General features: G+C 39.6%; 1 protein-coding gene across 9 annotated transcripts in view; it reads right to left on the reverse strand.

The window, feature by feature from the left end:
• SEMA4D (semaphorin 4D) overlaps window positions 1–24,523 on the reverse strand; it is a 97,809-nt gene that overhangs the window by 33,150 nt on the left and 40,136 nt on the right. For all 9 annotated transcript variants that reach the window (XR_001525402.1, XM_015652761.3, XM_015652760.3 and 6 more), the window contains exons 2-4: window positions 10,133–10,195; window positions 2,716–3,107; window positions 318–463 (exon numbers count right to left, since the gene is read on the reverse strand). Coding sequence is in view for 8 of the 9 variants with exons in the window: in XM_015652761.3 (XP_015508247.1) it covers window positions 318–463; window positions 2,716–2,809 (240 nt within the window). In the remaining variant the exon portion in view is untranslated. The remainder of the gene's footprint in view (window positions 1–317; window positions 464–2,715; window positions 3,108–10,132; window positions 10,196–24,523) is intronic.

A 24,523-nucleotide genomic window follows, 5' to 3' on the forward strand; every position in this document is an offset into this window, starting at 1 on the left:
GATATTAGGAAAACGTGGAAGAACTACCACTACAGATGATACCCACAGTCCCTCTCATCCAGCATTCTGCCCCCAAGAAGAAAACACCCAAAGAGATCTCTAATTACTTGTTTACATATCCAGCTTCTCCTTTCTCATTCTCTTTTACTCTGTAAAATCTTCCAGAAATAGTACTGGAGTAGACCATACAGAGTAATTTCTCTTTTAGGTACCTTCTTAGGTATTTTTTACTAAAATGAAATGCTACTGATATCAGGAAATTAAGTCAAATTTGGAGTAAATTTTTTACATGGAGAATAACGTATCAAAAGGCATACCTCGTGCTGCTTCTCAGCAATATTCACTGCATTTAAGGCAAAGATCACTTCCCTGGCTCCTACATAGAGAACGTTTTTGTCTTCACTTAACAGCAAGGTTGAATAGTTTGACACTTTTGATTCATTAAAATGTATTAGCTGGACCTCTGTTGAAAAAAAAAATAGCACCTCATGAAGATACACAATCACTTAGGGTTCAAGCTCATAAGTAATTTTTTTCTAAGTTGTCTAACAGCTGTTGGAAAACTTGAAAACAACAAAGGTTAGTTCAGACAACCTGTGTAAAAGACAAGGGACCCCTTAGAAGCTCGATTCAGCAGAAACAGAAGCTTCCACCAATATAAAAATCACTTGTCCCGACTTTCTGATTGAATTTCAAATGTGATTTTCAAATTACTTCCTCTTGTGGTGATCCGTGTAACTCACTTATTCCTTCAATCTTTTTTTCTACTTGCTTTTTCTAAACTTCTATTTTCCACATCCATTGTCAGATTGTTCCTCACCTTTTCCTTTCCATATACCAAACTACTGTGGAAAATCAGGCCAGTCAGCACATCCCTTGCAATTACCCTGAACAAATCTTACAGAATATCCTGCACCTGAAGACAACTTTTCAGCATATTGACATAACAGAAGAAAGACACAAAAGCAAGTAACAAACAATTTGCAGCTGACTATGAAGTGAAAACCAGAGATGATATACACAACATACAAAATAACAGCATGAGGGAAAAAATCAGGAAGAATATAAATAAGATAAGAAGAAGAGGGAGATACAAGGGAGCAGGCAGTGGAATGAGGAAGTGTGTAGAATGGACCAGATTAGCTTGAAGAAAAATGACAAAAACTAAAACAAGAGTATTTTTTCTGAATGTATAATGTAAAAATGACTGAAAGCTTTTGTACATGAAGACACAAGATTAATTAAACATGGCTTTTTACGATACAGATTAAAACAATATACTATTACTTCCAATTCTCTCATCTGTAATTACACATTTTCAACTACAACACTCCATAAACACTAGTTTTAAACTAGATTCTCAAGCATGTAATTTTGCAATCTTTTACTTGGCAGGAAAATTTTCCCAAAATGGATGAACTGGTTCATACAACTCCACTGAACTAAACTCCCTCTCCTATTCAAAGTAGGTTTCCAGCATTTAAATGCAACAATCTGTAGCAGACAGAGAGAGAAACAGCAGGAATAATAAATTCCATTTATTTTGACTAATTTGGATGTGAGTGGGCAGTACCTTACCATACCATTAAATTGTAACTTGCCAAATTTCCACTACAAGATAGAAGCATCAAGGAGTCTGAGCAGGAACTACAAGCCTTGTCTAGGCTGCCCTTCCTGAAAGCCTGTATCAGCAGCTCACTAATTGCTATACCAATAATCAGGAAAAACACTTCTACACTCATCTCATAATCTGCTTATTCCTACAACATTCTTAATCTCCATTTATCTTTTCCTACAGAATGTCTGCTCAGAATTTAACATCCCTACTTAAGATTGCTTCATTATGGAGACAGTGTATTTGTTTGGGTTTGTTCAGTTACTGCACATTTGGGTAAGTAATTCACTGCTGCTTACTAATGTTAAAGGACCCAAAGACAAAATCTCTTAAAACATCCATGCCACATGGGTAATGGGGGGTAGCAGCAGAATATAGGGGGAAAAAAAAGCTTATATTCACAAAAAAACTACTCTATAGACATGGCTCTAAAGTTCTCTTCAGACCCAGACTAAGTTATTAAACCAAAAGCTAAAGGATCCTCTGATTTCTATTACTTCTTTTTGCACTTTTGTTTGCAGACTCCTGACTGTTGTATTGGGAGATTAGGAATACGTGCTGCAATTTCAAATTGCAGATTCAAATGCAAGAAAAGCATTGTTCTGTGAAAGACTCTCATCTCTAGACACCATAAAATGCTGTTGGAAGAGGGCCAAATCCTTATTTTTCATTTGCCTGTTGATTTATTTAATGCTCAGGATGGCTCAGCGTCAAAATAGATTATTAGCTGGAGAGGTGCATTTTGCTAACGTATTCAGACTCCAGGTAAAAGTAATTTGATTAAAATAAAATACACCTACTGGGTTTTCTCTTGAAACAAGTTTCAGTTGCAACATCCTTCAGCCGAGAAAGCCAAATTTGGAATTTCTCCTCTGCTTTCAAAGCTGCTTGAAGGAACCCAAATCACTTAACCAATGCCTGAATGATTTTTGCATACTCTGGTCTTAAGCATTTCATAAGATGAGCCAAGTAGCAATACCTGACCAAATTCACAGCAAATTGGCTGAAAGAACCTAAAGCCTCAGTGAGTATCAAAACCCACAGAAACCCTGAGGATGCGGCAATGTCCCATATTACAATACTTAAATTTCTGTTCTTACCTTTGTGTTCCCAAGTGATCCTCGGTACCGGGCCAAATGCTATTGCCACTTCTAGCAACAAGCCCCAAACTGCATAAAAAGCAGACAGGGCCATCTTCAGTCTCCTTGCTCTTCGGGGTTCAGTGGCTAACTGCAGCAGGTAGCGTTTCTTTGGCAGATGAAATTGAGACCCCAGGGAGTATTAGAGACCAGGCATTTCAGCCTTTGAGAGCAATGCAACAAGGGAGGCTGGAACAACTGTACAAGTACGTGCTTTTCAGCAGATCACTTCAAGAGAACGCACATTTTCCAGGATGCTGCATACAGAGACTGCCCACACGCTCCACAGGCTGCAGAGCTGCTGAGAAGTGTGACTGAGTGCATTCTTCTGTTTGCCAGAGAAATAAATGAGGCTGTGGAGAGAGGAGGGAAGTAAGAAGTAGAAGAGAAAGCAAACCAAATACTGCCAAAAATAGCACTGATCTTGCAGTACTTCTATACCTGTCTGCTTATCCGTTGGATATAAAATATATTAACTGGTAAAAGTCATATTCTTAAAAACAAGACACACATTACATGGCAAATGGGCAATAACTGAAAGCAATCCTTTAAATCTAGAATTCCAAGTGTAAACATTTTGAATTGTCAATTATGCTTAATGCACACAACTTGACTCTAGTCTGTTCTTTCAACAGTGTGGCAAAGAAAACCCCACCTCTCTAACAAGCAACAAAGATCACAAAATCACTATAACTAAGATCACAGACCAAAGAACATGAGAAATACAACATTAATAGTAAGTATGGTTACACAAATCTGCTGTAGCTCTCATACTTGGGATCTCACAGAAGTGTCTTTTTTTAGTGAAGTTTCCTACAATGCTACTAACTCACCCAAAGTGTGGAGTTTTCAGGGGATAGAAATACAGCTACAGAAACCAAGAGCTAATGGACTGCATACAAAAATTAAGGGAGTAAACACTTCAACAGTGAAACTGCTAGATAGACAGTCTCATAAAAGTCATTGTGTCTCTGAGTCAACTATTACTCTCAGAACCCAGAAAGACCTGTCCTAATAAACAAAACTGTTCACTGCTTTCTACACCATCTTCCAGAAGTCTCCACTCCTCCTGCCTTCCTACAACCACTCCTAGGTGAAGACTCCAGAAGCAGTGAGTACATTCATCAATTACCAGATCGTAAATACCCATCACATTTGGGGTGGTGATGAAAAAAACACGTCACCCTTCGCAGCAGGGCACAAGATGCTAGATTCTCACTGTGCCACCCCTGCCTGAGACACTGAGGTAACTCTAGTAAGAGACACACTACAATACAAGATAATGTCATTCCTAGAGGTCATCCATTAGGAGGGCAAGTGAAGCTGTATTGATTTTGCATGGCCTGGTTTTGGTAGCAGGTGGGCTACAGGGGTGGCTCGAGGAAGAAGATGCTAGAAGCTTCCATCACATCCAGCAGAGCCAACCACTGGCAGCTCCAAAGACAAATGTGCTGTTGGCCAAGGCTGGACCAATTACAAATGGTGCTAAAGCCTCTGTGATAAGGAAGATTTAGGAAGAAATCAAACCACAGGTGGTGTCACAGTTTTAGCTGTGAGCAGAAAGAGCAGGGTGAGAACAGCTCTGCAGACAGAGGTCAGTGCAGAAGGAGAGGCAGGAGGTGCTCCAGGCACCAGAGCTGAGATTCCCCTGCAGTCCCTGGTGCAGATCCTAGCGAGGCAGCCGTGCCCCTGCAGCCCGTGGAGGTTCGTGGGGATGCAGAGATCCACCTGCAGCATGTGGAGGAGCCCAGTGCCAGCAGGTGGATGCTATAGGAAACTGTGACCCTGTGAGAGAACTGTGGAGAGAGCAGCTCTGCTCCCATGCTGGAGCCATCTCTCCTTGAAGGACTGCACCCCATGGAAGGGCGACCCAGGCTGCAGCAGCTTTGGGAGGATTGCTGCCCGTGGGATGGACTCACACTGCAGCAGGTCACACAGAGCTGGTGCTCCTGAGAGGGACTGACATCAGAGAAGCTCATGGAGAGCTGTCTGCCATGGGAGAGACCTCACAGTGCAGCTGGGGAACGACTCCTCTCCCAGCCATGGATAAACCAAGGCTGAGGAATTGACCATAATCCCCATTCCCTGTCAATCTGCACCACTGGGACAGGAGGTAGAGCTTGGGAAGGATGGAGGGGTAGGGTGGAAGTTGTTTTTGAGGGCTTTTTTTATCCTGCTCTGACTGCATTAGTAATGTTTACAATTCAGATCTCTAATTAGAGCCTGTTTTGCCCATGATGGTATTTGATGAGTGATCTCTCCCAGGCCTTATCTCTACCCATGAACCCTTTGTTAAATTTTCTCTCCCCTGTCCAGCTGCACAGGAGAGTGTGTGAGCAGTTTTTGTGGGTGCCTAGCATGCAGTCAGAGTCAATCCATGATAGAAGGTTACAAAATCATTAGAAACATCAAAAGGAAGAGGCCAGAAAAACCAAGAGGTAAAAAGACTAAGGTGAAGCTGCAGCAAGATCATCTCTAACCACAAGCAAGATGCCTCTGGGAGGACCTGGGTTTAAGCAGGAAAAGGCGAGGAATCTCTAGTAAGTGTAGCCAGTGGATCTTAAGTAAGGTGGCTGAGTACAAGACAGGCAACTACATTCTAAGTGTTTACACCTGCTTTACTAAATGTTCACAGGCAAGATTAAAAGATTTAGACATCTCATTTATTTCTATAAATCTTTTATCTAATAAGAAACAAATCCACACCACTGTAACTTATGACTGTAACTTGCTTAAGCTGAACCTGTAACTTTGTTTTTCTATTTTTTTTGTCTTAGTAAGTAGTTTGGATCAAATCCAACTGTTTGCAGGAGATCATAAAAATAATTTTGGTTTATAAGGCATCATATTTTCAGTTAAGCTTATTAAGTTTTTTTGTCTTTCATCCTTCCTGTTTATCATCATATACAAGCAATTCCAGGTTTTGCTCTCCAATACATTAAAGGTGCCCACTCATCCAAGTTACAAGGTATGACATATTCTGAGGCAAGCAAACAGCTTTAGAGGTCAGTGTTCAAAAAGGTAACAACAGTTAATTATTAAAGTTCCAGGCAAATTAGCTATTTTATTTTAAGATAAATGTAAGGAGGAAAACAGAAGTATGTTAATGTTACGTCTTATTACTTAAAAGACTGCATATAAAAATCAATTCCCTGTTAACTCTTGATTTTATATTTTAAATTTCTTTTTTTAAATTTCATTTTAAAGAGACAGCCAGGACAACTTCAAGCTATCAGTTATGTACAATACCATATAGCAGAGATGACTCCAAAAGAGACTTCTGAAGTCCTGTACATTTTTTGAACTTTCGAATAGGATTAGCAAATATAAACCCTAGTAAAGGAAAATCCTGAGTTTTCCTACATTCACATTACATTTCTAGTCTAGCTCATCTATCTCAGTAAATGCAAAATGACAATGAAACTTGAAACAAATTACATTATCTTTTGAAGGAAACAAAGAGTCTGGCTGGATCCTTTAGTGCCTGCTTTGCTTTGTGGAGTGAGAACTGCCCCGGCTATACAAAATGGAAACCTGTGATTTCATTCCTATTGTACAGGGTTGCAAGAAAGGTCCTTTTTCACATTAATACGTTTGACTTGTGTGACATTACTTGATGATCTAAGGCAAAATTCTGGATGTTACAAAAAGGAATTAAACAGTCTACAGTGAACATTACATACCCCATTGTGCAAGATCCACTTTGTTCTCATTTTTATAACTTTAAATAGAGATGAAAATGCACTCAGAACCTTGTCCTTTAATTTAGCCTTCAATTTAATTACTCTCCCCTGCCCCTCCCTTCTCTGTGCTGAAAATTATCTGGAGTAAGTCCTTCACTGACATCCACTGCGAGGTCATTCATAAGATAATATGAACCTCTTTTTATATAACACAAGGGGTACAAGAAAAAAAAGTAAAAATAAAAAATATTAAAAAAAATTAAAAGGCCCAGACAATGGCCTGATTTCCAGATTAACTTCAATTTCATCAGTGTTCACTAGCTTTGATTAGATCTGAGTGCTTTGAATTTATAGAAAGTTAGGTCTCCTAATACTTTGAGCATTACTCCCAAAAATAAGCCACAGTTTGCTTGGAAACAAGCAAAGTACACTGAAGAAGTATATCCAAAAGAAACCTGAAATATTTGGTTACATGATTAAATTCTGATTAAAGTGACCACTGGTCAACTTTTCTTTAAAACTGTTAAAAATTTTCTGAGATAAATAATCAGTTCATCAATGATTTAGGAACTCTGATGATGATTTTGCATCAATGTATAATGACAAAATGGAAGAAACTGAGTTTTCCATAATGCCTGTTATTTATGGTGACTAAACACAGGGCAACTGGAGAAGCAATCAACACAACTCCTGTCCATTTGGCAGAACACAGCTGGAAGCTCACAGCTGTGAACATTCCCCTTGACATGTATAATTGTAATGCATGGACAGAGAAACGGGTAGAAACAATTGTCTGCTCTCTCTAAGGATAGCAATTCAAAGTCATTAGAAAAGAGGCTGCATAACTGCTAGTAAGGAATACAGGTTCTGAAACCAGGGAATTGAAATGGCATATACTGACTGCTACCAAGATCAGAAACCATCTGTCTCTCGCGTCACCTGTGTCACTGGGCAGCAAAGCAGCAGTGCTCTCGTCCACCTTTTGGAAAAATGCAAAATCCTAGTCATGCCATATGAGAAACTGGAAAAGCAACCGTGGGAAGGAGACTGTCACCTTTCTCATCCTCCAGGACACGAAGGCTAAGTATGCACAAAGAAGTACTTGTGAACACCAGGTTTCATCTTTCATGTATGTCAATTCCACAACCCTTGCCAGTACTCAGGTTTTTTGTAAGTAACGCAACCCAGAGGCGAGTGTCATTTTCCCCAGTCAGCATGCTATGGCTGGATCCAAGTGTTGTGTATCTCATATGAGCAAATGCCACCTAAGTTAGCCAAGTTCTGGAAGTTTAAAGCTAGGAAATGGCCAATTCTGCGACCCTGCTTTTGAAATATCTTTTCTTCTGAGAAACACTTAGTTGCATTGTGCAGCCTAGTTTGGCTCAGTACTACATAAACTGCTAAGTGGATCTAGTTTTATTTTGTATATGAAGGTTAAAACCAGGAGAATTTACTAACACACCAGAAACAGTCAGCATCATAGCTGGGACTCATCTGGTGATGCCAGCCCCCCCACTGAGGATGCCAGACAAAAGACCCCTTTTCTTAAGGCTTAAAGGCCCTTTAAAATACATACTTCCCTATCTCTCTGTCAAATCACTGTCTCATCACTCGTTGTCCAGGGACAGAAAAACGAGGACGTCACAGTAAGGAACAACTAACTGCAAGACACTCTTCTTTCCCACTGCCAGGAGCAAAACCACCACGGCAGGTTCAGCAGGCAGTCTACCATGCTATTTTTAGATAATGATAATAATAATTTAAAAAAACAACTAACCCACACAGCAAAAAACCCAAACACATTTGCAAAACTTGCAAGGAGTAACTTGTAAGTTACTGTGATAAGGGATGTGAAGCTCAATATGTGGAGACAGGCAAATTTATGAGTGAATTGCTTCCACCAGCAGAAAAGGGTGAGTTAAAGGATTCAACTGTCAGAGGCCATAAATTCCAAGTTCTCCCCTAAATAACTTTCTTTTGAAGCTTTAACAGAACACAAGCCTGCTTTAATATTTATTGATGCTTATTTTAAAACAGATTCTAAGGCTCCAAGCATGAAAAAAAAAAACAAAACAGAGAAGTAGAACTGTGAGAGATTTTGCTTAAACCTCTTATTTTTCAATTTTGTTTCCAAAACTGAAAGGCGAAGTTAGCAATGTTTGTATTTTAAGTAATCAAAATTACACAGTGAGAAGTGTACAAATTGCCTTCAACAGCTGAGTTTTGATTCCAAAGTTTGTGAGTTTCAGAACAGTAAACACAGGCTGGTTATACCTTCACTTTAGTTCTCAGCCTTTTAAAAAGCACTGAGCACAGTGCCATTTTTATACAGTCTCATGAAAAACATCCTTATTTACTATCTTTTTATTATAAAATACATATGGATGATTTTTTTCCTGAGATAAGGTACAGCCTCAAACTAGCAGACCAACAGCCCTTTATGATTAATATACATGTAGAGCATGGGATTATTTGCATTTCTAACTATAACCAAAATACTTTGTAGTTGCTAGATGATTACAAATTAGATGAAGATTCTTAAGATAATTTGGTGTGGTCTTTATCTCTACCACAAAACCTGCTAGAGGATGTGCACTAGTGGTAAAAGAGGATATACAAGCCGAGAAAACAAATTCCCAGTTTTAGGCCAGACATCAGTATTTTCTGTTTCTTCCTGATAAATATGCCATCGAGCAGTCCTCAGGAAACTAATTCTTGTGCTTAAATAAGAGAATTTTTATCCTCAGACAGGTACTGCTAAAGACCCGTTATTTTTTTAAACTCATATTCCTGTTTCTTTTACTACTACATTCTTTTTCTGTGGGCAAAGATGAAGTGTTATGCAAAACAAAAGATACGTACAAAACAGATTAAAATCTTTATTCTTTAAGATTATTGTGGGTAGATCACAATAGTCCCTAACCTAAACTTCAACTTCAAAGAGCAATAGGAAAGAGCTAACTTGGATGCTGAGCTATCTGAATACAGAATTCAAGAGCTACCCTGATCAAAGACCCTTTTCTGCCTGACTGGGCACTCCCAGATATTAAACCTGGGTTGTGACAGTGACAGAGCTGCAGTTAAAACCACGCAAGAAGGGAAGTCCCTGAAGTTTGTCTTCTCTTACCTGTTAAACATATTGTCACAATCAAAAATAGCACTCAGTTTCTTTCTCATTTCCTCTTGGGCTCATAGGACTGAATGAGTCATTTGAAGATGTCTCTTGGCAAGTAATGGCACATGTGAAAGTACCTGCATGTCTAAATTAACAGGTATGTGTCCTTTAGGAAAAAACTGAAAAACCTTAGGTGTCCAGCAACACTTCCAGAGTAAAACATCTCCAAATGCAAGCCCAGTACCCTTTCATGCACATAAACCACATAACAGGGAAAGTGACACTCTGAACAGACCTTTTAGAGCCAACTGAAGAACAGGTAAATACAGAGTATGTTCCTGAATAAAGAAAGTCCTTTCCTGGTAAGTTTCCCGAGTATTTTAGTCTTGAAGCAAAAGAATGCAATAAATCAAACTCACAGTTCAATCCTGATTGACATTTTTCAATATGCACCAAGTCCCTAGTATTCCCAGGTATGTTTATTTGTTTTGCTAACAAGGACACCTGTAACAGAGTCACCACGAATCCAACAAAGTCCCCCCTTACTGTGGGGACGTACCTCAGGTTTCAATGTACGTACCTGCCACCCTTCGGAGCCTACTGCACACGCCAGACCTGGGAAGCCGTCAGAAACACGTCCTTTCTGAAAAGGGATAAGAAACAAGCTTTGGCACCAGTACCACATAATCCTGAAGGGCAAGTTCTGATATGGGAATTATAATAAATCCTCCCCCAGAAGTCTGACTTTTATTTTCCAGATTACCAGGGAAGAACATTCCTGACAAAATACAGAACTGCTACATTTGCATCCAATGAGCCAAGATCCTGACATTGCACTTAACACAAAAAATATTAAGAAGACCTGATAAAAAGCAGACACATCAGCCCTTTTAAAACTCAGTTTGTTTCTCCTATCCCAAACTGGCTGATACCTACCCAGTTCAAAATTATTCAGCACTTGGATTGCAGTAGGAATTATCGATACTGGTAAGAGTCTGGGACCCCTCACATGCTGGTATGGGATGTACTGAAGAGAGGTTAGACACCAGCCAGCCCCACAAACAACTACCTTTACTAAATTCATATCAAGCAGTTCCAAAACTTTCTTGAATTATTAAAGAACTGCACTATGCACAAGCTTAGGAAAGAGGATCTGGACACAGTGAAACCCCGCATGCTCGTATTTGTTTTGCTGTAATCACAGGGGAAGAGCTGGTCACTCTGAAACAACCACAACTGGGCACAACAAAGCATTTATCCCAAGACTGCTGCACGTAATATGCTTCCAATATGCAGACCCGAAACACTTTTGCAATAGATCATATTTAGCACAGGTATTTCCTAAGGCTCATCACTTTTAGAAGGGTCTGAGCCATGTGAAAAGACAGTGTTTCTTAAACGCAAGTCACTTAGAGTCTGAAGTAGATTTCACTTCAGTCAGTAGGAAAGGGGTTCCCACAGATGCAAGTGGCAAGAATGCACCTAACATTGCACTCCTCAAGGCTTCATTCTTGTTCCAGAAGATTATGAGTCAGAAGATGGAGGCCCCATAAGGAACAGGCTAGAGAAAATTACAAGAAGCAGCTCATTACTGCAGGTCTCTAAGAGAGAGCCTTTACAGAGTCTTTTCCAGAGATCTTCAACAGCACATGTTTTGTGGCTACCAGTATTGTAAAAGCCATCAAACAGCTACAGCAAACTCACTTTTGCTAACAAAACAGTATTTTCAGTATCTTTTGGGTATTTTGGGCTATATAAAGAGGGCAAGGTAGTCTGATTCTCCCCACAATCATTTTTCAACAAGATACCTCGTGAAAATCCATTACCCATCTATTTTATTACCAGCCAGCTGCTTTTCACAAAACAGTAGCAAAATGCAACTTAATTTTGATGTAAAAAACCCCATCCACCTTTAATTCTGTTGAAATCAAACCAGAGCAGGCAAACTGTAAATCACCTGATCAATTATGAATCTCTCCACAAGGCATCTGAACATCTCTATGGCTGTAGCTACTCAGTCTTTAAGTGAACAGGTAAAATTTACAAAAAATTCCAGACCAAATGATAATAATCTAATTTAGCTGCAGGTACCTTAAGAAAATTTTCTTTTGCCTCTCTTGAGAAAAGAGCTTCCAGCAGCCTATAGTTTGTAAAAGCACTTTCACTGTAACAAAGCACTTGCATCTAAATTAATATCTACAGTAGGTATGAAACTCCTCTGAAAAGCCTAGCAGCGAATCAGCTGACCTTTATACTTTCCTGGCTTACTTTAAACAGCCCGACATGGAGTTTTTCAAGTCTCTGCAAATAGCTGCATTTCTGAACTATGATCTCAGGTCACTGGGAACTGAAAGACAGATGGCAGACGGCTGGAGGTCAGGCCACCCCTCTGCCAGCCTCTGGATCTCTGTGGTGATGGTAAGAGGCAGATGAGCTGCTAGGACTTCCAAGCTCTGCTCCTAAGAGCAGTCCCTCTCTCCTCAGTGTGGTCCTTGGGAAGGGGCCACTAACCATCACTGTTTCTGGCAGAGAAGCCCAGGGGCTGGGTGAGAGGGTGGCTGGGCTAAGGTGCAGCATGCAAGGTTTGCAAGTAGGGGCTCATTCTTCTCCTGTGGTCACACCGCCACTGGCTGCCTGTCAAGACACCACCTGTAGTCATGCTACACACATGAGTAACTGCTCCCAGCTTGCCAGAAGCGGTGACATAATTAAGCCTTTTAATCCAGCTAGGATTTGAGTATGAAATTAAACATCCATGTAAGCACTGCAGGTTGGCAGACATCCTTCAGGTGCTCTTGTTTGACCCAAACCTCACAGGTGATCCTTTACAGCAGGCACTGCAGGAGCTCCTTAACAAACCTTACGCCCTGTCAGGTTTTATGAGTACTTAAGTTTAAACTTATGGGGAAAAAAAAACCTCTAATTGTTTCTTCTGGCAACAATTACTTAAGCTTGGGGAGAAAAATTACACCATGAACAGCTCATTATTTTGACAACTGTGACTAAGTCTTCAAAGATTAAAGAAAACACCTACTGGATTATAAATGAAAGACAGCCTGGAATACATTATGTAGAATAAAAGGATAGTCACCTTAACGAAATTTTTCATGAAAGATCCGCAGTCCTTCACATATGTGTCTTTGTATACACTTTATTTATCTGAAGACTTTCTAATCTGTCAAATTCCAGACCACATTAATGTATTATAAGGTACTTCTGGCTGTCACATCCTACTTGCTTTTAAAAAACAAAAAAACAAAAAATAAAAAATCCAAAGAACAACTAACATACTACTTTTCCTTCTGCATATCAATTTCCATCCAGATGAGAAGCATTTCTTTCATTTTCTATTCAAGCACATACCTGCTGTAATCAGGTCCTAGTGATTCTAAATGAAGAGAAGAAGAAAGGAAATTCAAGAGAACTAGCTTATAAACAAATTTACTTAGAAGTCTTTTTGGGAGCCCATGGAGTCAAATTATAAGTTTAGGAACATTTCAAGTGTTACAGCACTATACATCAACCTTAGTGAAATACCACTTCCAGGTAAATACCTTGAAGATCACAAGTAGAGCTGTATTTGCTACCTCAATCTCAAGTCAGCCACAACCTATATATACTGTCTTTCTTAGAAAAACTATTTTAAAACATGGAAGCCACAATAAAGCCAACATATAGCCATGAGTAAGACTGCACAGACAGCTGGCCACAAACAGTGTGTGTCACTAAGAACTCTCCTGTAAATGCCATGTGTGGTTTTACAGTTTTCAATTACATGAAAAGGTAGGCTAGACTACAAACTTCAAGAACAGTGCGTATTACCATCACCATATTTAAATAATTGATCTGAGACACTAAAATAACTGCTGCTGACACTGCCCCCACCCACTCTGGATGGGGCTGATAATTATTTTTACCTGTTAACCACCTATGCAAGATACTGGGGGTGAAAAATTAAGTAACAAATGTGATAAAAGACTTGAGAGCAAAGCTCTTATGTTTTTTCTTCTTTCCTGCCTTCAAAGTTTATTTTTCATAAAAACATCTTTATTTCACAGACCCACTCACTGGCCTATCAACACCCCTCTACTTTTTCTAAACATTACAGGAAAAATAAGAACCTGAGCTTCAAACTGAAGTAGAGGCCAGTGCTAAACCTTGTTCTGAAATAATGAATTTTAAAAAGTGCTGTTAGGTCTCAAAGAAACATCTCTATCTAGCCCAAACTCTGCTGGGATCCTCTGTTTTAATTCCTGTCACCTCAGCACTCCTCAGATTTCACAAGCATCTTCAAAAAAGCCAAGAAAAATGTTGAAACTAAACTGGTGGCACAGAGCTACAAATGCCTCCTGTATCCCAATGACAAAATAAAAATATCAAGGCTGGGCCAGCTACTGCCATGATGAGAGTTTCTCTGTTTTTAAGGGTATTGAGAAAATCTGTAGCTGAGCAACTTGGCATCCATAAAACTCAACAGGAGCTTTCATGATAGTATCTGTGCATCCCAAACCTTTTTCAGGAAAGGGTTTGAGTGGGTTTCACAATTTCAGCTTTCTTCCAGCTACAATACTCAACAGTATTAGAATTACAGTACAAATTACTGTGCAGTCACAATACTGTACAAATATCAACACAAGAGTATTTTAATAAAAAAAATGGTAGTCATTCTAAATCAAATTCCAGTAAAGCAAGAGAACACCAACACAACTTTGTGAAACCAACAGCCACATGGGGAAGAAACAAGGATGCACAAATTCAAAGAGAAAGTAACAAGTAACCAGTACTTTTGCTTCAGAATTATCTTTTAAAGCCACCACTTCAGGGATACGTAAAAATCTTTATGTATTCACACAGCCTTTGCTTAGGGAAGAAAATAACTCAGAAGCAACAGCAGAATATTATGGTCAATGAACAAACTTAAGTCTTGGAAGAGCAGAGATCACTGCAACCCACCTCCATATTCAATAATTTTTCTACTTCAACAAGATCAATATTAAGGAGACAATTACTGCTCCTCTTGTCACAAAATCCCATGTAATCCATGTCTCCTTTTCCTTCCATAAGAAAAGGAGCAATCCCGGAAATTATTTGCTGGTTAAAAAACCTGCACATGAAGAAACAGCAGATAAGCCTCCAAATCGTACTCTTGGTATTCAATGAAAAGTAACAGAAAATGAAAGTCTAGCTTCTGGATTAATGTTCTTTTTCATTAATGTTCTTTATCAGATGTTCTTTAAGGTCCCTAAAAGAAAATCAAGAGATAAAAAGCCCTCAAAAACCCACAAAAACACATCTTACCCAAAAGACCATCAGCTGCCAACTATGGGGAAGCGCCTCTTAATATTAATAAGTTACCTATTTCCATATTCATTCTGACAACATGCCAACCCACGAAAGCTAAAACTAAGATCAACATGCTGTATTATACCACCTGCTTTCTTAATAGCTTAAATCAAATATTTTGTCACTTTCAGAGAACTTTAATTGCTTTTCAACTATTTAATAGTACAGTATTTCCTGGTTTTACTTTTCTGAATTAGCAGTGTTTACAGGTGACAGTCTGAACATGTTTAAGAGTTATCTGAACATAGATTACAGAACACCTACATTTCACAATGTTTCATATTTACTGTTTTTCAATGCTGCCCTGGTATTTTTCTCTCTTGCCTTGAGAAACACATGGCCCCTTCTCAAACAAAACAACAACAATGAAACAAAAAACAACAACAAAAAAAAAACTAACCAAACAAAAAACAGCTACAAAAAAACAGGCAAGGAAAAGACATGAAGAATCTCACACATTCTTTAGAAATTAGTATGTTACCGTCCTGACAGTGCAGAAAAACCCAGTTATTCAGTATCAGATTCTAGTTTTTAAGGCTTTCCAGCCAGTTTTTAACAAAATATGCCAGCTACTGGCAGGTTCTATACCCTGAAGTTTCATGACTCTCAGACGAGGCAAATACAACAACTACCTTTTCCACACAGCAGCAGTTTTCAGCACCAAAGCATCTTTGGGCCAGCTTGCCCACTGAGAACACTGTCAATGCCATGCACTTCTCAGGGACACTAACAATGAGACAACACCATACAAAAACAGCTTTAAACTAGCTTTAAATGAAAACATGTTCAAAACACTGCTTTCCTTTTTTTTTTTTTTATTTGCCATTAAGGGGAAGAAAGGAAGAAGGGGAGAAATTTTCACCTCAACACATAAAATTACTAACCAGTAGTTCTTCAACTGCTCAGCAAAACGTTTTGTGCCCTAAAGAGAAGCCTTGGAAGAGGTTACCTGTCCATCATAAGAATATGTTCTTATAAGAATATTCTGTGCTGGAAGAAACAGGCAACTTCAGTTCAAGGAGCCAGAGCTAGCTCCCTAGTTGTGTAAGACAGCACAGCCTCCCTGAGGGAGCTGCACAAGGTTGCTGAAGTAGGGAATTTGAACCAAGTTATTCAAAACAGTGAAGAAGTAACAAAAACAAAACTTTACTGTCTTTGGCTATGTAAAAATCACAAATTGAACCTTGCAGCAGTATTTACTATTAAAAAAATTCCAATTAAAATTCACAGGTGGAATGCAGCCATTTTTTGTTTAACCAAAACAAAACTGTCCATGTCCAAAAAACCCCCTAAAACACTATAAAAAGGGATTTCCTCAAGCATTACAAGTTATGCAAGGACATTTCAGACTTATGAACAGGCAAAATTTGTTCTAGTTGTGAGTATATTTATCTTACTATAATGCATTACAACTTTGCAACATTACACATGCCGCTTTGAAACTATCTTCCTATCTTTCCTGTCATGAGAGTGTCATTGGAACTGGTTAGGACAACACTTGATAGCATGACAAATATATGCACATTCAATACAGCAAGAAGACCAGAATGGAGCACAAGAAATTCATACATTTTTGAATCTACCCGCACCACATTCCCAGTTGCATTTGGGATGAAGAACTACAAAAACAAAATGCCAAACAGGTCTGTGATAATAATTTTGAGTTCTCAGTTTTGGATGCAGTGAGGGGACGGAAGCATCACCACTCCCAGTGCTTTACCTGTCCCTCCACAGAGCTGCTTCTACTGCCAACAACACACATCCAGCACTGTATTTGTCATGAATCATGCTGCCTGAACAGTAAAACCTGTGCAATTTTCTCTCCATCTGGCATTACACACATTGAAGGTGGTGCAGTAAAACCATCCTTCAAAATGCTTTTTCCTCAATTAATTGTATTTCTATGGCAATTAGCTGAAGGGTCACCATCAAATGCTCTCAATTCTCTTTCCACAGCTCCCAGCTGAAGCCAGTGCCTCTGTGCATGTGCTACTTGTTTTATAAGCTGCTTTTTCAGCAGCAAGTTTCACCATTCAGGTTTCCATATGACAGAGACAGGGATGTTAAGACTAACACAGAATTTCAATTCCTTTCTTCCTGTCACTTATTTATGAGACAAAGTCATATAGGGAATCTTCTCAAAGCAAACAAAGTCTTGGCTTCTAAACTTATTTCTTCTGAAAACCTGATACAGAATAAAGAATTAACAACAACATACTATAAAACTGGTAATTTCCCTCAGCTCTCCTTACCCTTGCATTAATGAAAATAACAGAAACATTTTTACTCTCCTTATCCACTCTTTCTTAGTGACTTTCAGACAACAAATGTGAAGCTCTACTTTCAGATACCACATCAACGGCATAAAGAAGCAATGCAGTTTTTCAAGTTCCATTGCACTGACACAAGTAGAGTCTGACATCCTCAGCTCTCAAACCTGGTCTACCACAAGGTAACAATTTTTTTCCTCTTCCTCCAGCAGTATCCCACTTGCAGGATGAGGTAACTCACACTTGTTAAAACAGCATATTTAGGCTCTCTAGGTCCTAGACACCAGCTGATGAATTACATGAATGTCTGAGTTTTAAGACACTCATGTCTGAGTTTTAAGACACTCATCATAAATTTAGCAATGTGCCAGGATGAATGGCTTAAAAAAATCATCCCCTGGGTCTCCAAAATGGGGCTGGGGAAAACAAGCAAGAGAAGTGCTCTTCTTCCTCACAGATGCAAGGTGTCCAGCCCACTTACTTAAGCCATCCAGCCTCTGGCCACTTGTGTCCTCTGGTCTCCATCTGCAACTCCCCACCCAGACCTACACCACTGGGAGGTCAACTGATCAACTTCCACAGGTTAAAAATCCACTTCGGGGAGGTGCTGGATCAAGGGAGTTTAAATCTACACATAGTGTCCCTTTCAGCAGCCACGCTAGCTGCTGGCAGATTGAATGTAAGCACAACACTAAGGGAGACATTAAGTCTGGGCCTTCCTGGGGCAGAGGAAAAGAAAACAGGAGTGGCAACTGTTTGACTCACTCCAAGTCTTCCTTGCTTTATTTCAGGACCAAAATTAAAAAAAAAAAAAAAAAAAAAAAAAAGTGAGGAAGAGATGAGACATCTTGGTCCATAAAAGAAAACCCTGAAAATCTGAGGGCTGTGTAAGACCAGGCCTGTGACAAACAATGTAGTTCTCCCCTCTGATGCTGTACAGCGCCCACCAGGTACAGAGCCTTCTGCAGGACTGCCTGCTGAAAAAGATGTTGAAAAGACGAAAGTCCACCCAAGGGTAACACCATTTCCCCTAGAGTACATACTGCTCCTCTGCTGCAACATCATTATGAACACAACTTTATTCTGCCAGTGATAAGCACCAGAAATTCCTTCTCATCAGCTTAAACCCTGGCCACAAGCATGTTACTGTTCCATTTGCTTGCATATTCACGAAACTCCACTCTATCCAAGGACTGCCAAAGATCACATATCATGGCACAACTGCCTGTCCCAGCCTACCTCACTCAAAACAGGACATATGAGGTCTAGGATCAAAATTCAGAATTCACCACACACCGCAAAAGTAATTTTAAGTAGCTGAGATCTCGTCAAGAGATGATCTCTTGCAAAATCCAATGCTTGTTTTCTTGTCAGCACCACAGAAATAGCCTTGAAATTTAAGAAATCAGCATTTCACTCTAACAGATATAGCTAATACAGGCAGCTTCAGTAGCAAGCATTTTAAAAAGTTTGGGATTTAGCTGTATTTGAGATTCTGCTAGGTCAGAAATGAATTATCATTTTTACTGTGTTAAAGCCTCTACATCATTTTTTATGCTGAAAAGTAACAGAACCATTCTTCTGAAATAAGTTGCTAGTGCTTTTCACACACAGCACAGACATGGATTTTACAAATCATCCTTAGATTATTTCACCATTGCTCACTACTAACCTTTGCTGCTTTTCAGCTGTGTACAGCCAGGGAGTCTGCACTCTTATATAAGATATACAAAGAAATTACAGGTACCAGCAAATACAAAAATATTTGCTCAGAACAGAACTTGTTAAACATAAGCAAAATTCAGTCAGCAACAACTCGGCAATAACTAACTTTGGAGTTTGAAAAAAAAAAACCCAAAACAATTAAATCCTCTGACTTTGGGATGTCTTCCACAAATGCAGTGGTTAATCATGTGCTGTTACATCTATTCTGTGGGGTTATAGAGCATCAATCATAACTGCTCCTGCCTCAATACAACCCTTGTGTTGATATTAATAATGCAAAGGTCATTTTGACCTTTACCTAGTAACTGGGTTATCAGTTTGTGCCCGTATTACTGCTTTCTGTACATCTAAAAACACAGGTGCAGATCTTTCAGTACAAGTGCTTCAGGTTTCACATCAAATTATGGGTGAGCATGTCAGGAACAGGATTAATAGAAGCTTTGCTTGCAAAACATTCTCATGAGCATTACTGGGATTTTAACTCCTGCAAAGCCTAAAATGAGCTTTTTCTTGTGCCAAATAAAATGCTGCAGAGAGAGTCATTATAATACTCAATGATTAACTTTGGAAACCTTATTTGCACTATCGTTATAGATATTTTAAAAGGAGAGATAGAAGATATGTACACCACAGAGGTTCTGCCTCAGACTTTGTTGACAAAACAGATAATTACAAGTTTCTAGCCATTGAAAGCTAAATTTTGAGGGGTTTTAGTATTACAGAAAAGCAGAACTGGAAAATTACAGGGAGGCATTATGGGCAAGATTAGATTTATGTACTTCCTCCAAGGTTTAGGGCTCAACAAAGAAACAAAGCCTTCCTTGGCAACGCTGACCTCCAAATTCCACAGCAACCACCATTCATGTCTTATCTCAAACCAGAGATTCTCACCCTAGAACACTTAGAGCTTTCACATTTCAAATGTCAGAGTGGAAAAATTAGGTTAAGCTAAACCAAATGCAAAAGTTAATCCCAAACAAGAGATATATGTCAGAGAATTCAGTGGCAATTAATGTTACTTGTGAACTAGATTCTGCAGAGGTGTTCAAGCTGTTAGCTGCTTCTCTGTATCCTTTTACAACTTTCTGAGGTCATCAAGATAGTGGTAACACATTGACAGAAAGTGTGCAAAGAAGAACATCCTTGAGACTTCTTATCCCTTTTCTTTGCTGCACCACCCAGAACAAGCAGAGACAGTACTCAAGAGATACCTTGTCTATATTCCAAGTGTCATCCTACACTGCAAAATATCCTTTTCTTCTGAAGTGTGCTTAACAAAGCAAGAAACAAACAAAAGCCTCCATACAGCCTATAAAATCAATGGGCCCTTTCTACAAAGAAAAAAAAAAAATCATCCTTCTACATCAATTCAAATCAATTAAACTTTTAAAGGTTAAAGTTCCTTATGGATGTATTAATTTTCTGAATTTAAAGTTTGATTGTTATGCAGCTCATTTGCTAAAAGTCTGGTGATTTGTTTTGGGTCTGCTGGTTTGATTTTTTATTTTTGTTTGATAAGGGAAGACTTAATACAGAAAACAAACAAATTATTCTTACTAAGCACTGGCTTCCTTCTCCTTCTCCCATGACATTTTCCCCAATTTTGTACAATTGGAATATTAGCTTTAAAGTATTGCAAGACTTTGTAACAAAAAAACCAAAACAATGTCCCATTATCAAAATGTGAACCCAGGCAGGTAATGTTATTTATTTGTGGAGTGACTTCTGATATACAGTTTTCTTTCCAGCAAATTATTATCTAGGCTTCTTTGAATCCAAAAAACATTTTTTAGAAATTGGAAATCACTAATCTTCAAGTTTCCTACAGGATGTGCACACTTGTACTGAGAATTTGTATCTACTAACAATCAGCTTGCTCTTCTTAAGTAGCTTTTGCAGATGTATTAGGAGTCATCCAAGGTAACCACAAGTATACACACCACAGACTGAAATCAGTACTCCAGATTAACATCCATGTATTAGCTGCTTTGCTACCGCTTCTCTACAATTTAGGCCAGAATGACAGATCTCATTATTTTTGTTGCTAAGAATTCTGTCTCCTGCTGGACTGTTTGCTAGCAAGCTTCATTTAAGCTTCCTTATTCTTACAGGCTGCAGACATATTTCTGCTTGGCAAAACACTGTCTTTAACAACAGATTTGTTGTTCAGTGACACATGAGAAACTGTGCTACAGTTTGCATGCAATATTCTAAGCTGCTCACAAAGCAAGGTCAGCCAACTGCACACCTCGAGGCACAACACAAGATGCTCCTTATTGATCACAAAACTTCCCCTGAGTGCTCTCTGAGAAAGCCTAAAACTAGCACTCACTCTGCAGAAAAAATATAGGTATCAGAGTATCTATGCTCGAACAGCTTCTCTATCTTTCTAATACAATGGGCATTATGCACTTCACCAGTAGCTCTTTTGAGCCATGGCACTTTAAAAGTCTCAGGATATGCTAAAGTTTTTTGAATTCTAACATGCTCTGAAAAGCTGGTGACATACCCGACGTTTAAGTGACGGAAAATGGTAATGCAATTTCACGACAGCTGACCCCTCCCTCAAGACTGCTGGCAAAACACTTGTCATGCTGTGTCGCCTCAGATGATGTTAAATGGCATCAACCCCTCAGCAGGAAAAAAAGCCTTCCCTTACTTACCTTTGTGTTAGAATGAAACAAAAAAATTAAAATGTTAACATTTGAAAGTACAGCTCAAAATGAACCTTCAAGACAATGAGAAACTTAAGACAAACTAAAGAATTAGGCTTATTTGATGTATGTTTCAGCAGTGATATACAAGTTTCATCTTGCTGACAGTCATGTAAATTCTCCTCATTACTAGTGATGCACAGGGAACCAAAGGTGCATCTCCTGCTGCTTCTCAGAGTATGGTCGTTTCATTCAACCTACTGCAGGATTTTTTGTAAGATTTCCTAAAGGAATCCTTTAGGAAAGTGAGTGTGAAAGGAGAGTGAGGCTTCATAGGACAGTTCCTGAGAAAACATGTCCTGAAAACAATCTGGTCAGGTCCTGACCAAGATGAGCTGCTGACTAGAAATTGGTCAGACCAGTCCATGGGTGATGGGTCTTTTTTCATCCATGGCCCAGAACTTGTCAATGGCATTTATCTACTCTCCAGGGCTCTGGGACATTTCCAGCCCTCAGAGACATGTACTATGTTCAAGCTTCACTGATATATGACAGTGCAGTTGCCAGCTCCATGTCGGAGTACAAGAGCCTGGGATCAACTGCTTCATTTCTGAAGGACACGGTAACTGCAAAAACAGAAGGTGACCATGCCTGGGAAAACAGCTACTGAGCAGAGCACTCCACCAGCTGCTGTGGCACACAAAGGCTGGTGCTGAAAGCCTGGCTCAGGAGGCATACTGAAATGTCACAGTGGACTCAAGGAAAGTGTCTTCTTGGTGGGGTACTTCAACAACAGCTCAAAAAACCCAAATTTTACTTATCAGAAAGACTTGAAGACTTCAGTATCCCCAGCAGAGAGAAGGTGAGAAGCCTGTCTAGTGAGGATTTTCACGTGGCTTGTAAAAGTTAGAATTTCAACAATTCAGTGAAAGTTCGCACTACTTTCAGCTTACACATCTTAATGCTCATGTCACTTGCCAAATAATTCTCTCCTACTGAGCCACTTCATAAGGTTCCAGGGGTAAAACAAGTTTAATAAACATTAAACTATCCCATTAACAATCTGAGGAGCTGGTAGCATAGCTTGTGAGCATTTCCCACCACTTTCCAACCACTTCTGTGAGGATCTCCCAGCCACTCACCACACTCCTTCACAGACACCTTGACACGTACCAAAGCTATGTCATTCTAGCAGCCATTCCTTCACCACCACAAGACTCTTCCAGCTGCACTGAACGACCCACACCTGCCACGGGGGTCGTACAACCACACTTTCAGTACTTACACTCAAGCTTAGAAAACATCCACCAGCAGAGACAATCTCATGCATATGAATGCAGACAGACTTGAAAAAGTGCCTACTCTCTCAGCAGCATTCTGTCTGTTCTTCTAGCAGCCATACTCTGCATCCTACATAAACCCATTTCCAAGAGCTGCTGATGAGAGATGTGAGCGCAAGCAAAGACCCCATGCCAGACCATCCACTCTCTTCTGTGGTGCCAGAGAAGGCAAGGGTCAGGTAGGCTTCTCTCTCCCATTGCTATGCAGGGTCCTGCTTCACAGTTTTGACTCCAGGACAACTGCTAAATTTTCAGACCAACAAGCATCAAGAAGCACTCTCTTAGCAGCAAAGCACATATCCTGTTCTTGGGATACCAGCAGCATAGATGCATGATTTCAAGGAATAAATGTGCCATTATTTGGATCACCTCAGGGAGACTAAACAACCTAGAGGTGAATGATATTTTTCAGGTGAAATGCTCATCCAATACAAAGCCTGCTGTCCTCCAATCCTTGCCCTCCCAGCTTGAAATTGAGACAAATAAGATTACAAGGTCTTAAAGTGATCTATTAAAGCAGATAAAGCAAACACTTCGGTGGTTACTGCAGCACACTGGAAGAACTAACCGAAACATTAAAACTCAGAGGAAGAGGTCTACATAGCAGCAAGGCTATGGAAGAACAGGGAGTTGTTTCTGCTGCTAGCTTCCCAAATTTAAACAGAAAATAGCAAATAAAAATGCTTAGAGAATATAAAATATTGTCAAACCCCATTTCAATAATGTCAATTGTTCGTAGTCCAAAGATTAAACTCTATTGGATTAAAAAGGATAACATGTCACTTTTAGAAGGCTATCTATGACAATTACATCCGTGAGACTGCAGAAGGCTGATCACCACCAGAGGGAGGACAAGGCAAGTCTACAGGCTTGAAAGTCAAGTTTACCAGTCCACTCTGCAGACAATACAATAGTCAGGCCAGGGTTTACACAGCTTTCAGACTCAATCTACACAGTGGATGCTGCCAGTCAACCAGGACTTGAGGAAGCTAGTTTAACAATGACTCAGTGTTTTGTACCTGAAACAGAAACAACCACCACTGATTAGCAGGATTTGCATTAAGCACTACAGAGAACAATACAAGAACAGAACAGGCACAGCTTGTTTGGGCAAGTAGCACCCCACATAGTACAGTAGAAACAAAAAGTAAAAATGAAAATCAAATTTAAAGATCAGACAGCTGTTTTAGAAGAAAGCTGTCTCAGGGGAATATGAATAAATTTTTAACCAGGATACTCTACAGTCCCATCATCATAAAGATCTCACTCAAGAGAAGCGGCACCAGTAGCACAAGAGGTCAAGGAAGGGAGCAAAAGGACAAGGAACAGGCCATTGCAGCTACTCAATTACGCACAACCCAAAGCCATGACTTAAGGCTGCATCCTTGGAGTACTGGCCTTCCTCCCACCCTGCTCCTGGGGAACTTCCTGCAGCAGCTCAGAGCAGTGTGAAGCTGTTCACACCTATGAACCGCAGCACTGACAACTAGATCAAAGTTCCAGGAGCACATACGGGAAAACCAGATTCATTTTCCTCTGCTGCACATTAGGAAAAATCTGGAAACAAGGCAGACTCCAACTAAGAATTATTTGCACTCTAGTCTTAGCAGATGTTTTATCTTCTTAACATACAGATCAT

This window comes from Parus major, chromosome Z (genome assembly GCF_001522545.3).
Source record: "Parus major isolate Abel chromosome Z, Parus_major1.1, whole genome shotgun sequence".
NCBI classification, from domain to species: Eukaryota; Metazoa; Chordata; class Aves; order Passeriformes; family Paridae; genus Parus; species Parus major.